Source organism: Camelina sativa, chromosome 12 (genome assembly GCF_030686135.1).
Source record: "Camelina sativa cultivar CO46 ecotype springtype chromosome 12, ASM3068613v1".
Taxonomy (NCBI): Eukaryota; Viridiplantae; Streptophyta; class Magnoliopsida; order Brassicales; family Brassicaceae; genus Camelina; species Camelina sativa.
This window is the reverse complement of record NC_141891.1, coordinates 29,732,509-29,759,580: the sequence shown is the minus strand read 5'-3', so window position 1 is coordinate 29,759,580 and position 27,072 is coordinate 29,732,509. Positions and strand designations below refer to the sequence as shown.

The window sequence follows — 27,072 nt, the reverse complement described above, 5'->3', positions numbered from 1 at the left end:
ATTTAGTCCTTTGGTTTGCTTCACATCTCACAATCCTAATTTTAGAAAGCGGGTGTTACAATTCTCTCCACCAACATAGATTCATCCTCAAATCTCCACATCTGCACTTCTTTCAACCGATCTACGGAGGTTACCTCTAGATGATAGACTCACGTTTCAGGCATTATTTTCTCTTGACTTTTGGACTTTTCTTACTCATAGGTCTCAACCTAGAGTTTTTATTGGCTCCTCATCAGACCTGAGCCTACATGCCATAATTTTGGCTCATCATCGGGCCTAAGCCTACATGTCATATATATGTATAAAGGAAGTTCAATACTCGTCTCTCGGGTTGCCACCCTACGACGCGCCCCCAGATCGTCATCTGAAGTTGATATATCAATCTTACTCTCAAGCCACAAAGTATCATAGTATGACGGTTCTAGGAGAACTAAACTGTTCTTAGAGCAAACAATTCTAAACACGTTTGAGTCCTATCCCTAACCAGGTCTCCCTCCTGTGACTCGCATAAACATTACAATATCCTACCAACCACATATTCTCTCACCGGAATACCTCATGACCACACAAAGATAATAAAAATGCCCCAAATATATCAAGGATAGCTATCACAGACCCAACAGGCAAGCATATAGCCCACAATAGAATGTCCAATATTATTATTTGCATGTGGTTTATTATTTTTGTTTTTGTTTTTAATCTTGTACTGATTTGGGTTTCAAAAAAATGAGAATGGGTTTAAGGACAATTCTGGGGGCGATCGGTTTCTTGACACTTGTTATACTTCTCCGATAGTATAGAAGACCCCTGCTCTTCATCATCCTCACCCTCCTCACCCTATCGGTGAAAAGGCTATGGAAAAAGATTGACCAGCAGATAAGTCGGAATTTTTACAAACTTGTTACCTTTTTACTCTATACACCAAGCATATATGAATTTATTGTTTTTATAAGAGAGTAAATCCCTGAAGCATATATTTTGTAAAAAAATGTATTTGTTATGATTTGTATATGCAACACTAATAAGTAATAACTTGTGGAGTGCAAATAGAACTTTGTATAATTTGTGAAAAGGGAAAACAACTTTGCTAGTTCTACAACTGGTTACCTTATGTGACTATTGCAGAACTCAAGTTGATTTCTTTCTTCACTTGTAAAGTTTTGTTGTCGTATCGTTAAATAGTTTATATGTTTTGTTCTAACTTCTAGTTGTAAGGAACTTTAAATGGTTCAAAGTCATTGGAAAGTGGAAACTCTTGGTTCTCTCAGACTGCTCGAAACTTGAGATGTTTCAAGAAGCTTTTAGAAGAAATGGAATCACTGACATCTCTTGTTTTAGAGTAGTACATCTCTTGGGTAAAATTTTATGAATCATCCAACATAAGAAAATGGAAAAGATAATCACTAAATGAGTTTTCCGCCGTCATAGATTCTAGAAATAGAGAGCTACTCCGATTGCTATAGCATCAGTGATTTCACTGAATGGTTGAAGATTATTGGAATATATATTTACATATTTATGTTATATTGTAATATACTCTAAGATAGTTTAGGAAGTTATATAACTTGGTCCTCAAGTCTAGTATATTTGAGTCTGTCTTTGTATATATACGGGATGTAATTGTTCAAGATCAATAACACAAACATTTTGAATACCTAGCAATCTCAAGCTTAACATGGTATCAGAGCCAAACTCTTAAATCTAGTTTCTCTCGTTTTTGTCTCTGTTTCTCTCGTCTCTGTTTTTTTGGTTTTCAAGACCTGTTTCTTTTCTCTCGTTTCTCTACTGTTTCGTTTGGTTTATTCTGAAATCGATCACGATGGCAGAAGAAAAAGTAATTGTTTCAAAGGCCTCTGACTCTACCATAGTCATGCCTTATACTCTGTCCTCTGCAGATAATCCCGGGTCTATGATATCTTCCGTCATGTTGACAGGAGATAATATTCTGAGTGGGCTACAGAGATGTTTAATGCTCTGCGAGCCAAGAGGAAGATTAGTTTTGTCGATGGCACAATCACTAAACCACGTGAGAGTTGTTCTGATTTGGAGTCATGGACAAGTGTGAATTCGATGGTTGTTGGCTGGTTGCGTACATCAATTACTCCGCGTGTGAGATCTACGGTGTCGTTTATTGAAGATGCATCTGATTTGTGGGAAAACTTGAAGAACCGATTCTCAGTTGGGAACAAGGTTCGAATTCACCAGATTGTATCTCAGTTAGCTTCGTGTAGACAAGAAGGACAATCCGTGATGGACTACTATGGTCGACTTGTGAACTTGTGGGATGAACTGCAACGGTACCGTCAACTTCCCGCTTGTACTTGTGGTGCTGCTGCTAAAATTGATGTGGACAGAGAAGATGAGAAAGTTCATCAGTTTATTCTGGGGCTTGATGAGTATCATTTTGGGAATGTCATATGTCAGATCGTTGATGCTGATCCACTACCTGATTTGGCACAAGCTTATTCCAAGGCTATTCGTGATGAGCAGAGACTTACATCAAACAAAAAGGAGCAACAGTATGATGCTGTGGGGTTTACCACTCGACGAGACTCATTGCAACAAGAGCCGTCTTCTATGAATGTTGGTGGAAACGAAGTAGGTGAAGCTTCGAGCCTTGCAACTCGCTCTGTTTTTCCTCCCGGTAACAACAAGAATAGGGAACGTAACCTCCTCTGTTCTCACTGTGGTCGATCTGGCCATGAAAAAGATTTCTGTTGGGAGATAGTTGGATATCCAGAGTGGTGGTCGGATTGTAACAAAGGTGGTCGTGGTTCTGGTCGGGGAGGTCGCGGAGCTGGAAGAAATAATTTTCCTGGTCGTGGTCGTGGGTATGCAACAGTGGTGCATGCAACAAGTCCTCATGCTTCGTCATACCCAAAGTTTTACTCAAGAACAGTGGCAAATAATAAGCAAGATGGCATCGGAGAAATCCATCTCTGGTTCGGACAAACTCTCCGATAAGTTATTTTCCGGAAAGATACATGAAGAACTCATTATTGATACCGGAGCATCACACCATATGACCGAAAACCTTAAGATGCTTGTCGATGTTACGTCAACTCCGGTGTGCTCCGTTGGTTTTGCCGATGGAAGTAAAACGATTTCGAAAAGCATGGGGGTCTTCCATGTTTCAAATCGCCTTACTCTTCATAATGTTTTATATGTTCCGAACCTCAATTGTTCACTGATTTTTGTCTCGAAGTTGCTAAAACAGATTGGTGGTATTGCATTGTTTACTGATACTTTGTGTGTTGTGCAGGACCGTTTTTCGAAGACTCAGATTGGAGCCGGGGAAGAACGTGATGGGGTTTATTTTGTTACGGATGTGAATGCTGTGCGTGTAAACAAGGTGGAAGCAAGGTGTGATTCTACATTGTGGCATCGTCAGCTTGGGCATCCTGCGTTTTCAGTTTTATCTACATTACCTTTAAGTTCCGGTGTTTTAAATTTGACTAGTTCTGATCCTTGTGACGTTTGTTTTAGAGCTAAGCAGACAAGAGAAATTTTTTCTGATAGTTATAATAAAGCAAAGGAATGTTTTTCGTTGATTCATGTTGATGTTTGGGGCACGTACCGAGTTTCGGCTTCTTGTGGAGCTTTATAACTTTTGACTATCGTTGATGATTTTTCTAGAGCGGTGTGGACACATCTCTTGCTAGAAAAATCAGAAGTTTGTCATGTTATTGAAAATTGTGTGCCTACACTGAACGGCAGTTTAATAAACCTGTCCGTATGGTTCGGAGTGACAATGGTATGGAGTTTTTGTGCCTTAAAAAGTTTTTTAAGAGCAAAGGTAATATTCATCAAACATCATGTGTGGCTACTCCGCAGCAGAATGGATGGGTAGAACAGAAACATCGCCACATTTTGAATGTTGCTCGGTCTCTTCTTTTTCAAGCTAGTCTCCCGGTTTCGATTTGGGGAGAAGCAATTCTGGCAGCCACATATCTCATTAACCGTACTCCTACGAAGGTCCTTCAAAACAGAACTCCGTATGAGCTTCTTTATGGGGAAAAACCTTCTTACGATCATATCAAAGTGTTTGGAGCATCATGTTATACACATCGGCGTGATCATGATAAAGACAAATTTGGAGAGCGGAGTCGCAAATGTATATTTGTGGGTTATACTTTTGGTAAGAAAGGCTGGAAAGTTTATGATCTTGACACCAACGAAGTTTTAGTCTCCCGTGATGTGATTTTTCAAGAGGATCAGTTTCCTTTTGCAGTACGAACTGGTGATCCTCCATCATCGCACTTAAATGTCACTAGTGATGTGCTAGATGAAGATTGGTTAATTCATCTTGCTCCTACGCATGACGACAGGGAGAGTCAAGATGTCACTAATGACTCACATGTGGTGAGTGATATTATTTCGGTGCCTTCTAATGCTGGTTCTCCCACCCGTGAATCTCTTGTGCCTGTGCCTGAAGATATAAATGCGCGAACGTCTGCGGTACCTGACCATACCGTTCCTACTGATAATGTTGCTGTCTCATCTACCGGTGATGATGAGCTAGGCCGAGGATGGTGCTAAAAGTTTCAGTCTGTTCGGTTGCATGATTATGTCACCTATTCAGCTTGTTGTCTTCCTGAACCCCATCACGACTCACCCGACTTTGTATCAGGCTCTTCGTCTATGGTCCAAGGTACGCATACTCCTTATCCTCTAACAAACTATATCTCAGATGACAATTTTTCTCCTGCCCATCGTGTGTTTTTGGCAGCAGTTATGGATGGTGTTGAACCGACCTCGTTTAAACAAGCCATGCAAGATCCTCGTTGGACTAATGCTTGCGGCACCAAGATTTCAGCTATGGAAGACAGTGGTACGTGGAGCATTGTCGATTTACCTCCGGGAAAAGTTGCTATCGACAATAAGTGGGTGTTCAAAATTAAATATAATGCTGATGGTTCTTTAGAACGTTATAAGGCTAGATTGGTTGCTTGTGGTAATCGTCAAGTAGAAGGTGAAGATTATAATGAGACATTTGCTCCAGTTGTGAAGATGACTACTGTTCGTAGTTTACTCCGTCTAGTTGGTGCTAAACATTGGGAGGCTCATCAAATGGAGGTACACAATGCGTTTTTACATGGTGATCTCGATGAAGAGGTTTATATGAAGCTCCCCGTGGGTTTTCGTCATTCTGCTCCAAATAAAGTTTGTCGTCTTCATAAGTCCTTGTATGGACTTAAGCAAGCTCCGCGCTGCTGGTTTGCTAAGCTTACTACTACGTTGATACGGTTTGGTTTTGTTGAGTCGTATGAGGATTATTCTCTTTTTATATACTCCAAGAATGGTGTTGAGATTTGGGTTCTTATCTATGTTGATGATTTGCTGGTTAGTGGGAATCATTCTCACATGCTTAAGCGTTTTAAAGAGTATTTGGGTCGTTGTTTTCACATGAAAGATTTGGGTAAGGCAAAATATTTTCTTGGGATTGAGATTGCTCGGAGTTCTGAGGGTATCTATTTATCTCAACGGAAATATGTTCTCGACATTGTGACCGAAGTTGGTCTTCTTGGTTGTCAGCCCTCACCAATACCAATGGAAGAGAATCATAAATTGGGTTTGTGTAAGAGTGATTTTCTTCCCAATCCAGAGGTGTATAGACGTTTGGTAGGACGTCTTATTTATCTTCTTACTACGCGACCAGAACTGTCATTCTCTGTTCAGCTTCTTTCCCAGTTCATGAAGGCTTCGCGGGTTGATCATTTGGAAGCTGCACTCCGTGTTGTGAGATATTTAAAGGGTACTCCGGGTCAAGGCATACTCTTGAGTTCTGATCCGGATTTAACTCTTACAGCGTATTGTGACTCCGACTATAACTCTTGTCCTCTTTCACGATGGTCATTAAGTGGTTTTTTCATGTTTTTAGGTGGTTCACCTATTTCTTGGAAAACAAAGAAGCAAGACAAGGTGTCTCACTCATCTGCGGAAGCTGAGTATCGTTCCATGAGAAATGCATTGACGGAAATTTTATGGCTTCAAAAACTGTTTGTCGATTTGGGTTGTCCTCAGTCTCAGCCGGTTCATTTGTTTTGTGACAGTGAGGCTGCTATACATATCTCGTCTAATCCGGTGTTTCATGAGCGTACTAAACATAACGAGTCTGATTGTCATGCTGTTCAAGATGCAGTTCAGGATGGTACACTAACAATGGTTCATGTCGGTACTCACAATCAGATTGGTTATAATTTTACTAAGGCACTAGGACGTCTTCCGTTTGAGAGACTATCATCCAAGTTGGGTATATATACGGGATGTAATTGTTCAAGATCAATAACACAAATATTCTGAATACCTAGCAATCTCAAGCTTAACAAAGATGCATATCAGAACTTTTGTCTCGGTAAATGCAATTTAACTTTTAGTGAGAGGTTTTTTTATCAGAGTTTTTGAAGAAAATAAGTTGTATGCTAATATGCTTAACTTAGTTGAGACCCCAGAGATTAATATGAAAGGGTTATTGAATTCTCTTGGAAAACCTTTATTGCTTTATTGCTTTAGTTGAGACACACAATATCACAAGAACAAACTCTCTTGGAAAACCTTTATTGCTTTAGAAAACTGACTCAAAAACTAAAGCTTTTTAAACTCTCTAATCTCTCATAAGTTGTGTCACAACCTTGACACCTCCTTATATATAGATAGATAAGTTTAACACCAAATCCTAACTCTATTTGGACTAGTTATTCAGATAACTCCTAAATAACCTAGAGCTAATCCTATTCCATAACTTGGTAGGATTACCCTTATCTCTTAATTAATGTTTCTTCTCTTTCAATCTTAAGCTAACAATCTCCCCCTTAAGCTTGATCTCTTCTTTAGCTGTGTCCTTAACACCAACAAGTTCTCTCATCTCCAAGAACTTGATCCTTCCCAGAGCTTTTGTGAGTATATCAGCCTTCTGCCTACTCCCAGGTACATGCTCCACCTCCACTAGTCCATTTTCAACACATTCATGGTTGAAATGGTAACGACGGTGAATGTGTTTACTTCTACCGTGAAAAACAGGATTTTTAGAAAGAGCAATGGTAGACTTGTTATCAATCCTTATTAGCACCTTCTCATTCTTCCGTCCTGTTATCTCCCCAAGAAGTTCCTGAAGCCAAATGGCCTGCTTCGCCGCATCTGTAACCGCCATGAACTCCGCCTCGCAAGAAGACATCGCCACGGTTTCCTGCTTTTGTGAGCCCCAAGTGATCGGACAATGGTTAAAGTAAGAGATGTGACCTGTGGTGCTCTTCCCATCGTCCTCATCAACGTTGTGGCTGCTATCACTGAAGCCAACCAAATCAGTGTCATCAAGCTTAGTACAACTGATTTCACTGTAACCAACTAACTCTGTTTTCTTCGAACGAGTATAGTTCAGACCAAACGCAAGTGTTCCCCGCAAATATCTAAGTATCTGCTTCAGTGCTGCACCGTGAGACACCTTAGGCTCACGCATATATCGACTCAACACGCCTACACAAAACGAGAGGTCTGGTCTCGTGTGTAACAGATATCTGAGACACCCAATATTCCTTCTGTACACTCTCTCTTCAACACCTTCTTCTTCTAGTGACTTAGACATCTTTAAGCCAGACTCCATAGATGTGAGAACCGAATTGCACTCTCTCAATCCTGCTTCCTCTAGTATCTTCCCAGCATACCTTTCTTGTTTCAACATAATACCATTATCATGCTGAATCACCTCAATCCCAAGGTAATACGTGAGCTTCCCGAGATCACTCATCTCAAAATTCGCAGCCATTCCGGCTTTAAAATCACGAATCACCTCAAAACTTGAGCCAGTGATAAGCAAATAATCGACATAAACTGCCACCAATAGAAGATGACCCTCCACCATCTTTCGATACAAGGAAGCTTCCTTCGAAACTTCTCAAACCTTAAATCTTTAAAAGTCTGATTTAACTTAGCATTCCAAGCCCTTGGTGCCTGCTTTAATCCGTACAACGCCTTGTGTAGCTTATACACCTTTCCCTCACTTCCTGCAACCAAGAAACCATAAGGCTGAGAAACATAGACTTCCTCTCTCAAATCATCGTGGAGGAAAGCTGTTTTGACATCTAGATGTTGCACCTCCCATCCTCGTGAAGCAGCCAAAGCAATGATCAGTCTAATGGTCTCAATACGAGCCACCGGAGCAAAGACTTCATCAAAGTCTATACCGAAACGTTGAACATAACCCTTCGCCACTAAACGTGCCTTGTATTTATTAATACTACCATCTGAGTTTCTCTTGATCTTAAAGACCCATTTTAAACCAATTGGCTTAGCTCCTGGTGGAAGATCGACTAAGCTCCATGTTTTGTTCTTAATGATCGAAGATAATTCTTCTTGACAAGCATCACGCCACACCTTCAACTCCTTAGCTTCTTTATAGTCCCACGGTTCTTCATCAAGTGCAAGCAACAACCGTTCACTCTCTAGCTCAGCTAAGTATATGAAGTTTTCTTCTTGTTCGACCAAAAGAACATAATCTTCAAGGTATTTTGGTTTTACTGAAACTCGCGAGGACCGTCAAAGTATAGGCTGTATTCCAACACTCTGTTGGTGTTTGTCATCAGTTTGTGTCACATTCTCTGTCACATCCCTCGCAACAGACTCCTCTACTCCTCCGTGAGTAACACCCTTATCAAGTATTGTGACATCTCCGTCATCACAAATCTCATCTCTTCCTCCCTCAGAAACGTCTGCTTCCTCAAACTCAATCAAGTCTCTTATTCCATGGTTTCCGTATTGGCAAAACACGATTTTAAACATACCTGAATTAGTATCAACTGCATCACTATTCCATCTCCAGCTAGTATGTTCATCAAACACCACATCTGTATTGACATCAATCCTCTGTTTTAGCGGATCAAGCAGCCTATAAGCTTTTGAACCAGGTTCAGTACCAAGATGTACCAATGCTCGCGATCGATCATCAAGTTTCTTCAAGTGCTGTGTCTCAATTTTAGCATAACCAATGCAACCAAACACAAGCAAGTGTTCCAGATTCGGCTTTTTACCCTTAAAAGCTTCGTAAGGTGTTTGACCAACTAACGCCTTTGTTGACACTCTGTTGATGAGATAAGTAGCATGCCTCACCGCTTATCCCCACAAGTATTTAGGAACACTCATACATTTTAGAATGCTTCTGGTCATGCCAAGTAGGGTTCTGTTTCTTCTTTCCACCAAACTGTTCTCCTGGCACGAACTCTCCACCACGGTCTGTCCTAAAGGTTTTGATTATGGCTCCTGACTCTTGCTCAACAACTGTCTTAAACCTTTTAAACCTCTCGAACGCATCACTTTTATCTTTTAAGAGCAATGTCCACATATACCTTGAGTGATCGTCTATTAAGACAAAAATATATCGATTCCCAGCTGATGTCGTAGGCGAGATAGGCCCACATAGATCTCCGTGAACAAGTTCAAGTACTTTTGAGGCACGATACGCCGTTGCCTTTGGAAATATCTTCCTTGATTGTTTCCCTAGCAAACACGAAGAGCACACATCCATGTTGACCTCAAAATTTGGTACCCCTGTGACCATCTTATTACGGATCAAAGTCTTCAATCCATCATTCCCAATATGTCCAAGTCGAGCATGCCACTTTGAGGAGTCACTAGATGTCTTGAGCTGTAAACAACAGGTGGTCTCTAATTCCATCACTACTTTATACAACCGATTTCTTGACCTGCTAGCTCTTACAAGCAGCTTCCCATCCTTATCATATAAGGTCAAGTAATCCTTCCTCATCCTTACATCACACCCCGACTCTGTTGCTTGACCAAGACTAATGATGGTTCTTTTTAAATCCGGTATATAGTAGACCTCATTAAGAACCTTCTTCTCACCATTATCACACAGAAACAGGATTGAACCCTTTCCTTTGATGTCAATACGGGAGTCATCGCCAAAACGTACCTTACCAGTGATATTCTTGTCGAGTTTGAAGAAATAACTCACATGTCCACACATATGATTGCTAGCTCCGTTATCTAGGTACCAAACATTGTCTTCTGCAGAGTGTTTCTCGAGTTTATTTGGTTTCACCTTCTGTTAATTTAAATACACGACTTCATGCATCATCAATTCATCGGCATTCTGAGTGTCATCTTCTTTGATTTCCTCTGTTTCTTGAAGTTTCAGCAGTCTATCAGGGCAGTTAGATGCATAATGACCAGGCTTGTCACACCTATAGCAAATTATTTGAGATTTATCCTTCTGTTGATAACTAGAACGTCCTCGTCCTCTTCCTCGTCCAACTCTTCCCCCAAAACGACCACCACCTTGACCTCTTCCTCTGAATCCACCTGAGTTTCCTTGAAAAGATTGAGATTCCATGTTGGAATACATTAGCTTCCCTTGATCATCCTCCTGTTGATCTTCTTCATCGCAAATCCTTTCTTTGTAGGCATTAAGTCGACCTACTATGTCCTCAAAGCTGGTAGCGTTAAGGTCAAGTACTTGTTCTAGAGCAGCGATGATATGAATATAGCGTTTCCTTGGTAGACTTTTAAGAAACTTCTTCACGAGTTTAGGTTCCTCAATCTCTTCTCCTAAAGCTGCAGACTTTGTGGAAATTTCAGACAATTTTCCAACGAAATCATCAATTTTATCGCTCTCCTTCATCTTTAAGCGATCAAAATTAGCCATTAAAGTCTGCAATCGAGCTTCATGAACTCTGTCTGCACCTACATGTCTTAGTTTTATTGCTTCCCATACAGCCTTTGCGGTATCAAGTTTACCTACTTGCAGGAGCAGAGCCTCGGGTATGGATTGAAACAAAAGTCCTTTAGCCATATCGTTCTTATCTTGATTCTCGGAGATTGACTCGATAACTTCCCATACTTTGTGGATTCGCAACAGGACCAGACGGTGTAGTTTGTGGTGTTTAGCATTGGACATTTGATTGACGAGGAACCACTTTCTCGTACCGTATTTGACACAGCTACGATAGCTCCTGTTTCTTTCTCTGCGTCACCCATCTTTAACTTTTCAAAACAAGCAAGAGCGTCTTCTCTTGTAAACGTATGAAAGAAAACTTTGTCTGAAGATTAAGGATCCTCCCTCTAGTTCTCGGATAATAGAAGATAAATTCAATATAAACTCTGATACCAAATATTGAATTTAACACACAATATCACAAGAACAAACTCTCTTGGAAAACCTTTATTGCTTTAGAAAACTGACTCAAAAACTAAAGCTCTTCAAACTCTCTAATCTCTCATAAGTTGTGTCACAACCTTGACACCTCCTTATATATAGATAGATAAGTTTAACACCAAATCCTAACTCTATTTGGACTAGTTATTCAGATAACTCCTAAATAACCTAGAGCTAATCCTATTCCATAACTTGGTAGGATTACCCTTATCTCTTAATTAATGTTTCTTCTCTTTCAATCTTAAGCTAACAATCTCCCCCTTAAGCTTGATCTCTTCTTTAGCTGTGTCCTTAACACCAACAAGTTCTCTCATCTCCAAGAACTTGATCCTTCCCAGAGCTTTTGTGAGTATATCAGCCTTCTGCCTACTCCCAGGTACATGCTCCACCTCCACTAGTCCATTTTCAACACATTCATGGTTGAAATGGTAACGACGGTGAATGTGTTTACTTCTACCGTGAAAAACAGGATTTTTAGAAAGAGCAATGGTAGACTTGTTATCAATCCTTATTAGCACCTTCTCATTCTTCCGTCCTGTTATCTCCCCAAGAAGTTCCTGAAGCCAAATGGCCTGCTTCGCCGCATCTGTAACCGCCATGAACTCCGCCTCGCAAGAAGACATCGCCACGGTTTCCTGTTTTTGTGAGCCCCAAGTGATCGGACAATGGTTAAAGTAAGAGATGTGACCTGTGGTGCTCTTCCCATCGTCCTCATCAACGTTGTGGCTGCTATCACTGAAGCCAACCAAATCAGTGTCATCAAGCTTAGTACAACTGATTTCACTGTAACCAACTAACTCTGTTTTCTTCGAACGAGTATAGTTCAGACCAAACGCAAGTGTTCCCCGCAAATATCTAAGTATCTGCTTCAGTGCTGCACCGTGAGACACCTTAGGCTCACGCATATATCGACTCAACACGCCTACACAAAACGAGAGGTCTGGTCTCGTGTGTAACAGATATCTGAGACACCTAATATTCCTTCTGTACACTCTCTCTTCAACACCTTCTTCTTCTAGTGACTTAGACATCTTTAAGCCAGACTCCATAGGTGTGAGAACCGAATTGCACTCTCTCAATCCTGCTTCCTCTAGTATCTTCCCAGCATACCTTTCTTGTTTCAACATAATACCATCATCATGCTGAATCACCTCAATCCCAAGGTAATACGTGAGCTTCCCGAGATCACTCATCTCAAAATTCGCAGCCATTCCGGCTTTAAAATCACGAATCACCTCAAAACTTGAGCCAGTGATAAGCAAATCATCGACATAAACTGCCACAAATAGAAGATGACCCTCCACCATCTTTCGATACAAGGAAGCTTCCTTCGAACACTTCTCAAACCTTAAATCTTTCAAAGTCTGATTTAACTTAGCATTCTAAGCCCTTGGTGCCTGCTTTAATCCGTACAACGCCTTGTGTAGCTTATACACCTTTCCCTCACTTCCCGCAACCAAGAAACCTTCAGACTGAGAAACATAGACTTCCTCTCTCAAATCATCGTGGAGGAAAGCTGTTTTGACATCTAGATGTTGCACCTCCCATCCTCGTGAAGCAGCCAAAGCAATGATCAGTCTAATGGTCTCAATACGAGCCACCAGAGCAAAGACTTCATCAAAGTCTATACCGAAACGTTGAACATAACCCTTCGCCACTAAACGTGCCTTGTATTTATTAATACTACCATCTGAGTTTCTCTTGATCTTAAAGACCCATTTTAAACCAATTGGCTTAGCTCCTGGTGGAAGATCGACTAAGCTCCATGTTTTGTTCTTAATGATCGAAGATAATTCTTCTTGACAAGCATCACGCCACACCTGCAACTCCTTAGCTTCTTGATAGTCCCACGGTTCTTCATCAAGTGCAAGCAACAACCGTTCACTCTCTAGCTCAGCTAAGTATATGAAGTTTTCTTCTTGTTCGGCCAAAAGAACATAATCTTCAAGGTATTTTGGTTTTACTGAAACTCGCGAGGACCGTCGAAGTATAGGCTGTATTCCGACACTCTGTTGGTGTTTGTCATCAGTTTCTGTCACATTCTCTGTCACATCCCTCGCAACAGACTCCTCTACTCCTCCGTGAGTAACACCCTTATCAAGTATTGTGACATCTCTGTCATCACAAATCTCATCTCTTCCTCCCTCAGAAACATCTGCTTCCACAAACTCAATCAAGTCTCTTATTCCATGGTTCCCGTATTGGCCAAACACGATTTGAAACATACCTGAATTAGTATCAACTGCATCACTATTCCATCTCCAGCTAGTATGTTCATCAAACACCACATCTCTATTGACAACAATCCTCTGTTTTAGCGGATCAAGTAGCCTATAAGCTTTTGAACCAGGTTCAGTACCAAGATGTACCAATGCTCGCGATCGATCATCAAGATTCTTCAAGTGCTGTGTCTCAATTTTAGCATAACCAATGCAACCAAACACACGCAAGTGTTCCAGATTCGGCTTTTTACCCTTAAAAGCTTCGTAAGGTGTTTGACCAACTAACGCCTTTGTTGACACTCTGTTGATGAGATAAGTACCATGCCTCACCGTTTATCCCTACAAGTATTTAGGAACACTCATACGTTTTAGAATGCTTTTGGTCATGCCAAGTAGGGTTCTGTTTCTTCTTTCCACCACACCGTTTTGCTGCAGAGAGTAAGGAGCCGTTAGATGTCTTTGTATCCCCGAAATCTCACAGAAACTGTTGAATTCTCCTGACACGAACTCTCAGCCATGGTCTGTCCTAAAGGTTTTGATTGTGGCTCCTGACTCTTGCTCAACAACTGTCTTAAACCTTTTAAACCTCTCGAACGCATCACTTTTATCTTTTAAGAGCAATGTCCACATATACCTTGAGTGATCGTCTATTAAGAAAAAAATATATTGATTCCCAGCTGATGTCAAAGGCGAGATAGGCCCACAGAGATCTCCGTGAACAAGTTCAAGTACATGTGAGGCACGATACGCCGTTGCCTTTGGAAATATCTTCCTTGATTGTTTCCCTAGCAAACACGAAGAGCACACATCCTTGTTGACCTCAAAATTTGGTATCCCTGTGACCATCTTATTATTGATCAAAGTCTTCAATCCATCATTCCCAATATGTCCAAGTCGAGCATGCCACTTTGAGGAGTCACTAGATGTCTTGAGCTGTAAACAACAGGTGGTCTCTACTTCCATCACTACTTTATACAACCGATTTCTTGACCTGCTAGCTCTTACAAGCAGCTTCCCATCCTTATCATATAAGGTCAAGTAATCCTTCCTCATCCTGACATCACACCCCGACTCTGTTGCTTGACCAAGACTAATGATGTTGCTTTTTAAATCCGGTATATAGTAGACCTCATTAAGAACCTTCTTCTCGCCATTATCACACAGAAACAGGATTGAACCCTTTCCTTTGATGTCAACACGGGAGTCATCGCCAAAACGTACATTACCAGTGATATTCTTGTCGAGTTTGAAGAAATAACTCACATGTCCACACATATGATTGCTAGCTCCGTTATCTAGGTACCAAACATTGTCTTCTGCAGAGTGTTTCTCGAGTTTATTTGGTTTCACCTTCTGTTAATTTAAATACACGACTTCATGCATCATCAATTCATCGGCATTCTGAGTGTCATCTTCTTCGATTTCCTCTGTTTCTTGAAGTTTCAGCAGTCTATCAGGGCAGTTAGATGCATAATGACCAGGCTTGTCACACCTATAGCAAATTATTTGAGATTTATCCTTCTGTTGATAACTAGAACGTCCTCGTCCTCTTCCTCGTCCAACTCTTCCCCCAAAACGACCACCACCTTGACCTCTTCCTCTGAATCCACCTGAGTTTCCTTGAAAAGATTGAGATTCCATGTTGGAATACATTAGCTTCCCTTGATCATCCTCCTGTTGATCTTCTTCATCGCAAATCCTTTCTTCGTAGGCATTAAGTCGACCTACTATGTCCTCAAAGCTGGTAGCGTTAAGGTCAAGTACTTGTTCTAGAGCAGCGATGATATGAATATAGCGTTTCCTTGGTAGACTTTTAAGAAACTTCTTCACGAGTTTAGGTTCCTCAATCTCTTCTCCTAAAGCTGCAGACTTTGTGGAAATTTCAGACAATTTTCCAACAAAATCATCAATTTTATCGCTCTCCTTCATCTTTAAGCGATCAAAATTAGCCATTAAAGTCTGCAATCGAGCTTCACGAACTCTGTCTGCACCTACATGTCTTAGTTTTATTGCTTCCCATACAGCCTTTGCGGTATCAAGTTTACCTACTTGCAGGAGCAGAGCCTCGGGTATGGATTGAAACAAAAGTCCTTTAGCCATATCGTTCTTATCTTGATTCTTGGAGATTGACTCGATAACTTCCCATACTTTGTGGATTCGCAACAGGATTTCCATCTTCATGGATCAGACGGTGTAGTTTGTGGTGTTTAGCATTGGACATTTGATTGACGAGGAACCACTTTCTCGTACCGTATTTGACACAGCTACGATAGCTCCTGTTTCTTTCTCTGCGTCACCCATCTTTAACTTTTCAAAACAAGCAAGAGCGTCTTCTCTTGTAAACGTATGAAAGAAAACTTTGTCTGAAGATTAAGGATCCTCCCTCTAGTTCTCGGATAATAGAAGATAAATTCAATATAAACTCTGATACCAAATATTGAATTTAACACACAATATCACAAGAACAAACTCTTGGAAAACCTTTATTGCTTTAGAAAACTGACTCAAAAACTAAAGCTCTTCAAACTCTCTAATCTCTCATAAGTTGTGTCACAACCTTGACACCTCCTTATATATAGATAGATAAGTTTAACACCAAATCCTAACTCTATTTGGACTAGTTATTCAGATAACTCCTAAATAACCTAGAGCTAATCCTATTCCATAACTTGGTAGGATTAGCCTTATCTCTTAATTAATGTTTCTTGTCTTTCAAGCTTAAGCTAATAAGGATTTCGAACTTTAGATCAATATAGAATTCTGTAAATATGCATCGATGCTTGAGAGATCTTTTTGGTCTTGCATGATCTTGGTCAGAAATATTTTGTATCCACATAAAGGAATGGTCTTATATAACATGATGAAATTTTTTGTTATCTAAGTCTTCATAATATTCTTACATTTGACACTCTTTTGGTGACACATATACTATCTAATAGCAATTTTGATTTAAAAGTAGAAAAATTTAGGGAAAATTCCTGAATAAATTCTCCAACAAAATAACAATTGCCTAGAAGAATAGACTAGCATAACTTCATATCTAATACATCAAACTAACAAATGTCGTACATACCCACAAACCAATGATTAGTTTATGCTAAACACATCATATTTGGATAATCTTATGTTTCTCTCAAGTCTTTTTTTATTAACACGTGGGGTATTAAGTATTAACATTTAACAACATGGGCGTTTTCGTCGTCGTCGATGCTGTGTGAAATCGTCTAGACTACAAAGAATAAAGAGTTTGGATTGTTGACTATTGGGTAATAGGAAAACCATTTAAAAATAAGTTTCCGTAGATGCAATCATGCAAATAAGTCGTAAGTCATAACGCGGAGAGAGGAAAGTTAGTTGGAAATATAGCAACTAGCCTTACCAACCGAGTTCATTTTAAATGCTATATTTAATAACATATATAGGTATCAAAATATAAAAGTCTCTTATTTATTTATAGTTTCTCATAATTTCTTTAAGTTTATTTAAGGTAAGAAGAGCCAATGGTGATGAAGAGAACGTCACATGTTCGTCTGCTACGTCTTCTGCTTTGCCTGATGTTTGTGATTGGTCTTGTAGAAGCTAGTATACCAGGTCAGTTCACATAACAAGAGAATCACACAATTCTTAGCTTTTGCAATCTTTCATGATTTGAAGTATAGGTAAAGATTAAAGTAAAATGAAAATTTGTTTAGATCATGAGTTTTACAATCTTTTGGCTCCTCCAAATTAGATATATGGATACTGTTTTTATACAATCATTGATATTCTTCAAATCCAGCCATCCAGGAATTGAGAGAAAATAGTGTAGCGAATTTTTATCACTAATATTTCAATATCTTGGTTATGAAATAGGTGGCGGTATGGGTCCAGAAATATATACTCCACCATCAGGATCATGTGGAGCTCCTATTGCCAAATACGATATTTCGTCCCAGGTACTAACCAAGAGACCACCACCATGTAGACGTCCTCGACTCGGAAATCAAGAAGATGTTGTGACCCTGACCCATGCCACACGTCCTTGAAATATATACAGGAACAATACTCGATATATATGTAATGTTGTGTAATTGTCGAAGTGATACATGGAGTGACTCCAATCTCGGTCACTATCAATTTTTCACTATACGGATTCACTAGATATTGTTTAAACCTAATTTGAAATGTATCTAGACCGATAAAGAAAAAACTGTGTCGCATTTATCAGCTTTGAACTTTTAAATTACATCAGTGCATAACGAGCAATGAATATAATCGCATTTATCAAAAAGAAAGACAAAAATCAAACAAAAAGACTGTTAGCTTTCCATACTACAGTACTTGGCTACTTGCCATGACTTTTTATGACTGTCTAGAAAATTAAAGATATAATCAAGGGCCAAGTTAAATGAGAAAAAAACATTTGTATCTTGAATCTAGTGATAGATAAGAGCTTAACTAGCATGGTAATTTGAACATACAAATTATGTGTAGTTACTTTATAGTTTTTTTTTGTTTTTGTTTTTGAAGACCATTTATGTGTGGATGTATAATGTGCTTCATGTACACTTTTTTATATTTGAAAATATAATGATTGCTTATTTTATTTTATTTTACTGTATATGCATACATTTTGTTAAGTAATAAATATATGCATCTTCTTATTATTATTATTTTTGAATTACTAAGAGGTTTCGGGCCTAGACCCGTACATCTCCTCAGGTCAAGGACCAGAGTATTTTATATGGTTCCCTTCCAAGCGTCGTCCCTCACATCTTCTTATTTTGTGGCGGTTTTTTCTGTTACTTTATGAGTAGTCGTTTATTAATCGTAAAATCATCACAAATATTTGCCACAAAAAAAATATGGTCACAACCTGTAGTCCTAAATTGCATGTTTTCATGTATAGGGAAAATATTTTAAGAATACAATTTAAGAACAAGAAGAATACAATCTTTTGCTAATACAAATTAGAGTATGAACATAAGTGAGGAAGACCAAATGATAAGATGAAGACCTAATTCGAGCATTCGAGGCAAAAATTGTATGTATCTAAACCAAATAGATAAATAGGTTTCATAGATGGAAGCTTGAGAAGTAGAAGTTCGGCTTAATGGCAGAAAATAAATTTAAAACCAAATGATAAAACTTTCTTTAAATGTGGAGTTATATATTTGAAAGTAATTTCAGTAAGAATCTTTTCTTTTTTAACAATGCCAAAATAAAAGGTAAAAACTTTCAATAATTTCAGTAAGATGTTAAACTTTTTTTTTTTAAAGATAGAAATTTATTATTATGCCAAACTAATTCGATAACAAAACTAAATAACCCGCCAAAAGTTCAAATTTGACTAAACTTTTTTATTGAACAATATATTAACTAAAAATAAATGATTCATTTATCAAGATTTGACTTCAAAATTTTGGATTTTATGGATATAACTACATAAGGTTTTACAAGAAAAAAAAATCAATTAACGAAAATATTTAAAAAATGTGAATGTTTAAATTGAAACGACCGTAACCGGATTCCTAATCCTCACACAGGATCCACGAGAAACGATCACACCGGAACCTCATAATTCTGACGAGACAACCGGAGTAGAATTAGCTCCTTACAAAAAACTCACACAAATACACCAAACCCCACCTCATCTAGTTACTGAGTCGCACAATTAACCACCCCTGACGACCAAGTAACAAGAGAGGTGGGATGAAATATCTGATTCCGTCCAGCCATGGACAACACTTCTCTAAGAAACACTCTGATTCACTATCAATTCCTTCAGTGTCGATCGTCACCTCCATCTAGTGTCGTTTGTAATCCATCGCACCACTTGTGAACCAATACACATTGTGTCGACCGACACTGGGACCTCCGTCGATTGTTCCTCCACAAGTCCTCACTCCAGTCCTTTTCCTACGACCCAAACACACAAGAACATGCCCGTGTCGACCAACACCACCTTGGTGTCGCTCGACACTCCAACATTGTCATTACACGTCCATGGAACGCGTCCATGTTAACCTTAGGTTAATTCAAAAACTAACCGTTCAGTCAAAAAATCCCCTGTTAGATATGACGCGTATAGTACCACGAAGCTACCCACCAAATTTCAGTCAAATCTGACTCCGTTTCATCCTCTAAATGTTGCTATGAAATAACTATCTCAAACCAGTCCGCACAGTCCATCTACAGGTGTTGGTGTCGACCGACACCACAATGATGTCAAACAACACCAACCCATAAATCATGATCCGAGCCTCCCTTCAAGCTCCTTCTTGCCAAAAATTCCTAATCCGCCACAACCATCGATTCTCTAATCAATCTAACACTAAAACAACACAACTTGCCTGGAAAACAGCCATGAGAAAGCCTTCTTGTCTCTCCCAATCCACAACCAATCTCCTATCCTTCCCCACACACATGAAGAAGATGGATCTCGCTTCTTCTCCTCTTATTCTTCAATCAAAAGGTATCTCTTCCTCCAGCATCCTCCAAAACTGGAACTCGGTTCACGGGCGTTACAATTCTCCCCCTCTAACAATAGATTCGTCCTCGAATCTGAAACCACCCCAACCTATCTACCAAACGCCTCCAACCACCGTTGCAATGATGCACACCACAACCCGACCCAACGGTCCATAACACCCTGTCCCCACTGGCCAGTACAACAAAAACCCGAGATCACTCCAGACCTCCAAGGTCTACATCCAGTCACTATGCTTATATCAACGTTCTGGACATTATTTGCTCCCTCACTCATCCATTCTCATGTCGCAACCTTCGAATGGCACCGCCTGCATTCTCAGACTGTCTTCCTCGAGCCATACCATCTCACTCTCGGATCATCACCCTTGAGATGTCGGTACTAGGGGAACTACTCGTCCCCTCCGAGGAACTAATCATCCTCTAAGAGAACTAATCATTTTCTCTGCCGCTCTCAGGGTCGCAACCCCTAAATCCTGCGGTGTATCAAGGGAACTAATTATCCCCTCAAGAGAACTAATCATCTCCTCTGGAGAACTAATCATCTCCCCAAGGAGAACCTATCATCTCGTCAGGAGCAAACAAGTCTTAACGTCTATAAGCATATTCCGACTGGAACTACCTCTTGTGGTTTGCGTAAAACATCGCAATATCTTACCAACCACCATATTTCCTCACCTGAATATCACACAACCATGACCACTCATCAGGCCAACCTCTAAACATCCGAGTCACTCAGGGTGTTTACTCATGTCTTATCTGTAAATGGACAAGTTTTAACTATTCATAAAAATTACCATTTCCATCACCGCATACTCACTAAAATCAAACACACACACTAAGAATCCATAAAAACTAATCATCTTATAAAATCCTCTTCCACCAGCATCGTAAGAAAATTTGCAATACGGTCAACTAGGCCTGAGCAACCTGCTGTCACACTCACAACACTCGTTGAACTAGCACCCACACTAGCCACACTCTCATACCCCCTCTTGACATGTATGCAAATTTCTGACCTCCTATATTGTGGCACTCCAAGCCACTCCCATGAACTAAGTTCCCAACTTAACTTCTCGAACACGAAACAATTTCTTTCGTTCTTGACCACTTCTGGATCAAATATCTCAATAACACCTTTGTGCCTTTTCTGTATCACATCTAAACGACCTAGACAAGTCTATAACCATTATAGAGGCTGTCCTAGAACCGTATACACTATAATACCAAACTGAACATCCTGATTCCCAATCCTCACAAAGTATCCACGGAAAATGATCTCATAAGAACCCCATAATTTCGACGAGACAACATGCGTAGAAATAGCTCCTTATAAAAAAACTTCCACAAATACATCAAGCCCCACCTCACCTAGTTACTGAGTCGCACAACCAACCATCCCTAGCGACCGAGTAACAAGAGAGGTAGGCTGGAATATTTGATTCCAACAGCCACAGACAACACTTCCCTACGAACACTCTGATTCACTATCAATTCCTCCAGTGTCGATCGTCACCTCCATCTGGTGTTGATCGTCATCCATCACGCAACTTGCGAACCAACACACATTGTGTCGATTGACACCTTCCCAATTTTGGTCGACACTGATTCCCTACATCACCTCCCTCAATCGTTCCACTACAAGTTCTCACTCTAGTCGTTTTCCTACGACCCAAACATACAAGAACATGTTGGTGACGACCAACACCACCTCGGTGTCTCTCGACACCCCAACATTGCCATTGCAAGTCCATGGAAGACTTCCATGTTAACCTTCAGTTAATTCACAAACTAACCGTTCATTCCACAAATCCTATAGTACCACAAAGCTCCCCACCAAATTTCAGTCAAATCGGACTCTATTTCATCCTCCAAATGTTCCTCCGAAGTAGCTATCTAAAACCAGTCCGCACAGTCCATCTGCAGGTGTTCGTGTCGAGCGACACCAACCCATAAATCACAATCTGAGCCTCCCTTCAAGCTCATTCTCGTTGCAAATCCCTAATCTGCCACAACCATCGATTTTACAATCGATCTAACACTAAAACAACACAACTTACCTGGATAACAGCCATGAGAAAGCCTCCTTGTCTCTCCCAATCCTACACCAATCTCCCATCCTTCCCCTTGCACATGAAGAAGATGGATCTCGCTTCTTATCCTCTTATGCTCAAAGCACAAGGTGTCTCTTCCTCCAGCATCCTTGATGCACGACGAAGGAGAAACTCCCCTCATGCCCACTGCTCGATCTCCTCTTCTACCTCACACAAAGACCTCCTTCCTTTTTCATGTCCATCCCAAACCATCTTCTTTCTCATCCCTTCCAAGAGAGAACCCACAACTCTCTCTTCTTCTTCTAAGGTATGAGACGGATCTAACAGGAACCCCTAAACAAAACGAGGTGTCTTCCCTTTTATAGGAAACTTAAGGGTTTCTCCAAAACCACTAAACCACACAAGACCGGAGAACGAACCAAACCAACAACTTTAAATCAATATGATGTCGAACGACACCCCCTTTGATGTGAGCACGGGACCGGAACCTAACCGAGATGCACCAGACGCAACCGAGACGCCTGACTGAGACGCACCGGACGCGATCGAGATGCTTGTACCGCGCGCGGCCAAAGTACCAGAAATCCTCCTGGGAGCCACGACAAGGTCTAGGAGCTCCTCTAAGTCCACCAAGCAAAGGATCAACCACTTGGTCCGAGTTTTCGTTCAAGACCACGACCCGATCGAAGAAGTCCGAGAAGTGACCGTTCGCACGGCCTTCATCCTTACCCAAGGATGAAGGCACCAAAGTCACTATAGCAAGGAATCATACTCTTTTTCCTCACTCCGGGTTTTTCCCACGTGGTTTACCGGAGGAGGTTTTAACGAGGCGAGGAGCTTAGTGCAAACGTTTGAAGCCAAGACGTTTCTCGCGCCAAGGCCAAAGACGGTTCTCTATCTTTACTTATGCTATGCATTTTGTTTGAACTCTAGATCCTTCTTTTTATAATGTTAAGTAGAGAGCTTGTGGTTGTGTTTGAATCTCAAAGGAAGCGACATGTTCTATTTCAAAGAGAACACGTCAAAGGGCAACGTGTGCGGACCATTACGAGTCTGCGTTTCTTTAGTCTCCCTTAACCCTAGCTCTATTTAAACCCTCTCTTAATATCTTGTAGCCTCAGACTTGAATGAAATAAAAACTTTTCTCAAAGAGAGATTCTTTGACTCTTGTCTCATTCCTTTCTTTAGACTAAATCCGGGATTGATCTACCGAGAGAACCCTAGTCGACCTCATGAGGCGAGCCATCCCTTGAGGCGAGCCATCCCTCACGTGTCGTCGTTCGTTCCACCTTCGCTTCGCATCGCAACCTCTCGCAACCATCGCCGTTCCGCACCGTATCCGCTCGTAGCCTATTGTAGCTGTTCGGTCACGACGAGGTCAAAGCTCGAACTTTCGATCCACTTGTTGGTTTGCCTCCATCTTCCGTTTCTACCGTTTGTTTCCTCCATAAAGACGATTCACCAAGCCTTGTCCGAGAGAAGTTGTTCGTAGCTCGCTTGGCCCGAGAGCATCCGTTTCTGACCGTACCGCGAGGCCTCCGGCGCTCGCATCAGCTTGGTATCAGAGCTCAACGACCCTAACCCAAAGGTTGTGTCTTTCTAACCCTGAAACTCATCTCCTTTGATTAAAGTTTGGATCTTGAGCATATCTAGTAGTCTTGTTAGCTTTATCTTGTTCCGTATATTCCGTTTAGTCATTTGGTTTAAATTGGTGCATGAGTAGTTTTGTTAATCGTTTGTTTAGGTTGTCTAGCGTTTATATTGTTCATCATTCTGATCATTCATGTTTTTGCATAAACCCTGTTAGATCGATAAAGTTTGTGTTTTGCTTTCGCATTTGTGTTGTGGTCCAAAGAAGTTTTTGTCGTTACGTGCTTTTGCTTTTACTTTTGTTTAGTCATAGGTTTGCTTTTGTGTGCTGTCATCAATCATTGTGAGACGCATGAAAATATCTCTCTTTGTGGTCCTTGAACGTAATATACTTACGCATATTTATTTTTGCTTTGGACGAGGTTTAAATTCAACCAAGCCGTGCACAGTGTCGATCCACGTCACCGTTGACCGTCCGTACGATGGCTGATCAACAACCGCCGGCGAATCCTCTACCACCCCCAGAGATAGGCGTTACCCTCGCGGCCTTTTGCACCGGTATAGAACGCTTGGCCGAGTGTATGACGCGACTTGAGCTTTAAATCCCCCGATGGAAGATCCTTTACCCATGAGGCGACAACGTCAAGAGCCGGTTCAAAGCGATCAGTCTGACAAGGACTACTAACCACGTCCTAGACGACGTCATCGACGAGACGACCGATACGAAGATGCTCCAAGGCCACACGAACCTGTTCACAAGATAATGGCGCCAACATTTGCCGGTAAATCCAATCCGGAAGCCTACCTTGACTAGGAGAGCCGCATGGATCACCTCTATTCACGTCACAACTATCTGGAGTTGAGCAAAATCCAATACGTTGTGGCACAATTCACCGACTACGCTCTCACATGGTGGGACTGTTTAGTGGCCGAGCAGCACCGCAATCATGACCGACCGATCACCACTTGAGAGGTTATGAAAGCCGAGATAAGGAGGCGTTATGTTCCTCCATACTACCACCGCGAGCTCCAAAAGAATTTTCAGAGACTCACTCAAGGTTTGCGGTCTGTAGAAGAGTACTTTGAGGAGTTCGAACACTTGCGTAACCAACTTCAAGTCGAAGACATCGAAAAATCCCTCATGGCGCAATTCCTTGATGGTTTACAAGATCGGGTCGCGCACAAGGTCAAACGCCAGCCTTACCAAGACTTCGAAGAGCTGCTGCACCTATCGGTGCAAATCAAAAGTCAGATCAAGAAGAAGAACGCCTCCGCAAGTCGCACCCGAACCCAAAGGGTTCCAAACTGTTCTCTGAACGCGTCAACCTCGAGCCAGCCGCAAGAAAAGCTTAAGGCGGCCAATGTCGACTCCCGGTTAAAACCAAAAGAGCCGGCCACCAGTGAACACCAAGACCCGTGATGTAACACCAATGACGTCCGAAGCCGTGATATTGTGTGCTGCAAATTTCAAGGACGAGGCGATTACGCTCGTGAATGCCCAAACGTGCGCATGATGATCATTACCGAGTCCGGAGAGCTCGAGTCCAACGGAGAAGCGGCCGAGGAGAATGATCGAGCCGGGGAGGAGCTCAAAGAGGTCGTAGCTGAGGCAGACGTTGGAGAACTCCTGATGATCCGACGCGTCCTCAACACCAGCATGGAGGCCGTCGACAACGCGAGCCAGCGCAACAACATATTTCACACTTGATGCACTGTAAGTGGTAAAGTTTGTGGGTTGATCATTGACGGTGGACCTTGCACTAATGTGGCAAGCTCTAGTCTGGTCAAGAAACTCTCTCTTAGCACCACAAACCACCCTCGACCTTATCTACTCAAATGGTTGAATGACAAAATCGTGATTCATGTGTAGGAACAAGTCACGGTTCCATTTAGTGTTGGTCCGTATAAAGACCAATTCTTATGTGACGTGGTTCCTATGCAAGCTAGCCACCTCCTTTTGGGGCGACCATGGCAGTTTGATAAATGAACCACTCATTGCGGCCACACCAACCAATATTATTTCGTTCATGATAATAAACGCATCTGTTTGAAACCATTGAGCCCCACACAAGTTCATGAAAGTCCCTTAAGGACTCCAACAAAGTGTTATTGATGGTTTTTCGAGATTTATTGGTTGCGGGGCTCGAAGGTTTGATAGACGCTTTACCGGATGTGATACGAGACGTTCTCCAGCGCTTCGCTGACGTGTTCCCGGACGAGTTGCCCGAAGGTTTACCACCGATCCGAGGCATCGAACACCAGATCGATCTCGTGCCTGGAGCTCAACTACCGAACCGGCCCGCGTATTGAGTCAACCCGGAGGAAGCGAGGGTGCTGGAGTGCCAAGTGTCCGAGCTCATGGCCCAGGGTTACGTCCGAGAGAGTTTGAGCTTGTGCGCCGTCCCTATTCTGCTCGTGCCCAAGAAGGACGGTTTGTGGCGTATGTGCGTCGACTGTCAAGCCGTCAACAACATCACCATCAAGTATCGGCACCCAATACCGAGGCTGGACGATATGTTGGACGAGCTAAGCGGATCAAGCGTCTTCTCTAAGATCGATCTTAAGAGCGGCTACCACCAAGTCCGAATGAAGGAAGGGGGCGAGTGGAAAACCGCATTCAAAACCAAGCAAGGTTTGTACGAATGGTTGGTAATGCCATTCGATCTATCCAATGCTCCCTCTACTTTTATGAGGCTTATGAACCATGTCTTGAGAGCCTACATAGATAAATATGTAGTGGTTTACTTTGATGACATTCTTGTATATAGCTCATCTTTATCGGATCATGTTATGCACCTTGAGACTGTTTTGATTACTCTCCGCGAAGAGCAACTGTACGCCAACTTGAAAAAGTGCGTCTTTCCTGCTAATGAGTTGTAAGTGAACAGGGCCTCAAGGTAGATGAAGAGAAGATACGAGCTATAGAGGAGTGGCCCACGCCCACCAGTGTGTAGCACGTTCGTTCGTTCCATGGCCTAGCCAGCTTTTATCGTTGGTTCGTGAAGGATTTCAGCATGGTCGCGGCGCCCTTGACCGTGGTAATCAAGAAGAACCAGGAGTTCAAGTGGGGAGAGGAGCAAGATCGAGCGTGCAAAGAACTCAAGCGACGTCTCACTCAAGCCCCTCTACTTACCTTGCTCGACTTCAACAAGACGTTTGAAGTGGAGTGTGATGCGTCTGGCATAGGCATCAGTGCGGTTCTCGCTCATGGAGGCAAACCAGTGGCTTACTTCAGCGAAAAGCTTAGCGGCGCCTCCCTCAACTACCCCACATACGACAAGGAGCTCTATGCTTTAGTGTGTGCCATGGAAACCTAGCAACATTACCTCCTGGCCCGAGAGTTCGTGATTCACACCGATCACGAGACTTTGAAGCACTTACATGGCCAGACGAACCTCAAGAGACGACACGCAAAGTGGCTCGAGTTCATCGAGTCTTTCCCATACGTTATCAAATATAAGAAGGGGAAAGAGAATGTCGTCGCCGATGCCTTTTCACGGAGACACGCCTTGATCACTACCATGAACGCCAAGGTTTTAGGGTTCAAGAGCATTAAAGACGCCTATGCCAA

At 41.6% G+C, this 27,072-nt stretch overlaps 3 protein-coding genes and 1 pseudogene across 3 annotated transcripts; 2 read left to right on the top strand and 2 right to left on the bottom strand.

The window, feature by feature from the left end:
- The first annotated feature begins 1,819 nt into the window (after positions 1 to 1,819).
- LOC147931071 (uncharacterized) lies at positions 1,820 to 4,539 on the top strand (annotated as a pseudogene).
- Positions 4,540 to 10,060: 5,521 nt separating this feature from the next.
- On the bottom strand, positions 10,061 to 10,804 carry LOC147931070 (uncharacterized). Its single transcript, XM_087477166.1, has one exon. The coding sequence runs from the start codon at positions 10,802 to 10,804 to the stop codon at positions 10,061 to 10,063; it is 744 nt and encodes a 247-aa protein (XP_087333292.1).
- A 3,941-nt stretch (positions 10,805 to 14,745) lies between these two features.
- Positions 14,746 to 15,564, bottom strand: LOC147931069 (uncharacterized). The gene has a single exon (XM_087477165.1). The coding sequence runs from the start codon at positions 15,562 to 15,564 to the stop codon at positions 14,746 to 14,748; it is 819 nt and encodes a 272-aa protein (XP_087333291.1).
- Positions 15,565 to 16,826: 1,262 nt separating this feature from the next.
- LOC109128089 (secreted transmembrane peptide 9-like) lies at positions 16,827 to 17,595 on the top strand. The gene is made up of 2 exons (XM_019233865.2): positions 16,827 to 16,980; positions 17,242 to 17,595. Exons 1-2 carry the CDS (start codon positions 16,890 to 16,892, stop codon positions 17,412 to 17,414), a joined length of 264 nt encoding a protein of 87 aa, XP_019089410.1. The 5' UTR covers positions 16,827 to 16,889; the 3' UTR covers positions 17,415 to 17,595.
- Positions 17,596 to 27,072: the final 9,477 nt, after the last annotated feature.

Bases quoted from the DNA above. Each gene is read 5' to 3' on its own strand.
- LOC147931070 (XM_087477166.1), bottom strand. From the start codon at position 10,804: ATGGCTAAAGGACTTTTGTTTCAATCCATACCCGAGGCTCTGCTCCTG.
- LOC147931069 (XM_087477165.1), bottom strand. From the start codon at position 15,564: ATGGAAATCCTGTTGCGAATCCACAAAGTATGGGAAGTTATCGAGTCA.
- LOC109128089 (XM_019233865.2), top strand. From the start codon at position 16,890: ATGGTGATGAAGAGAACGTCACATGTTCGTCTGCTACGTCTTCTGCTT. The intron at 16,981-17,241 runs GTCAGTTCACAT...GTTATGAAATAG, and splicing joins TGTAGAAGCTAGTATACCAG to GTGGCGGTATGGGTCCAGAA.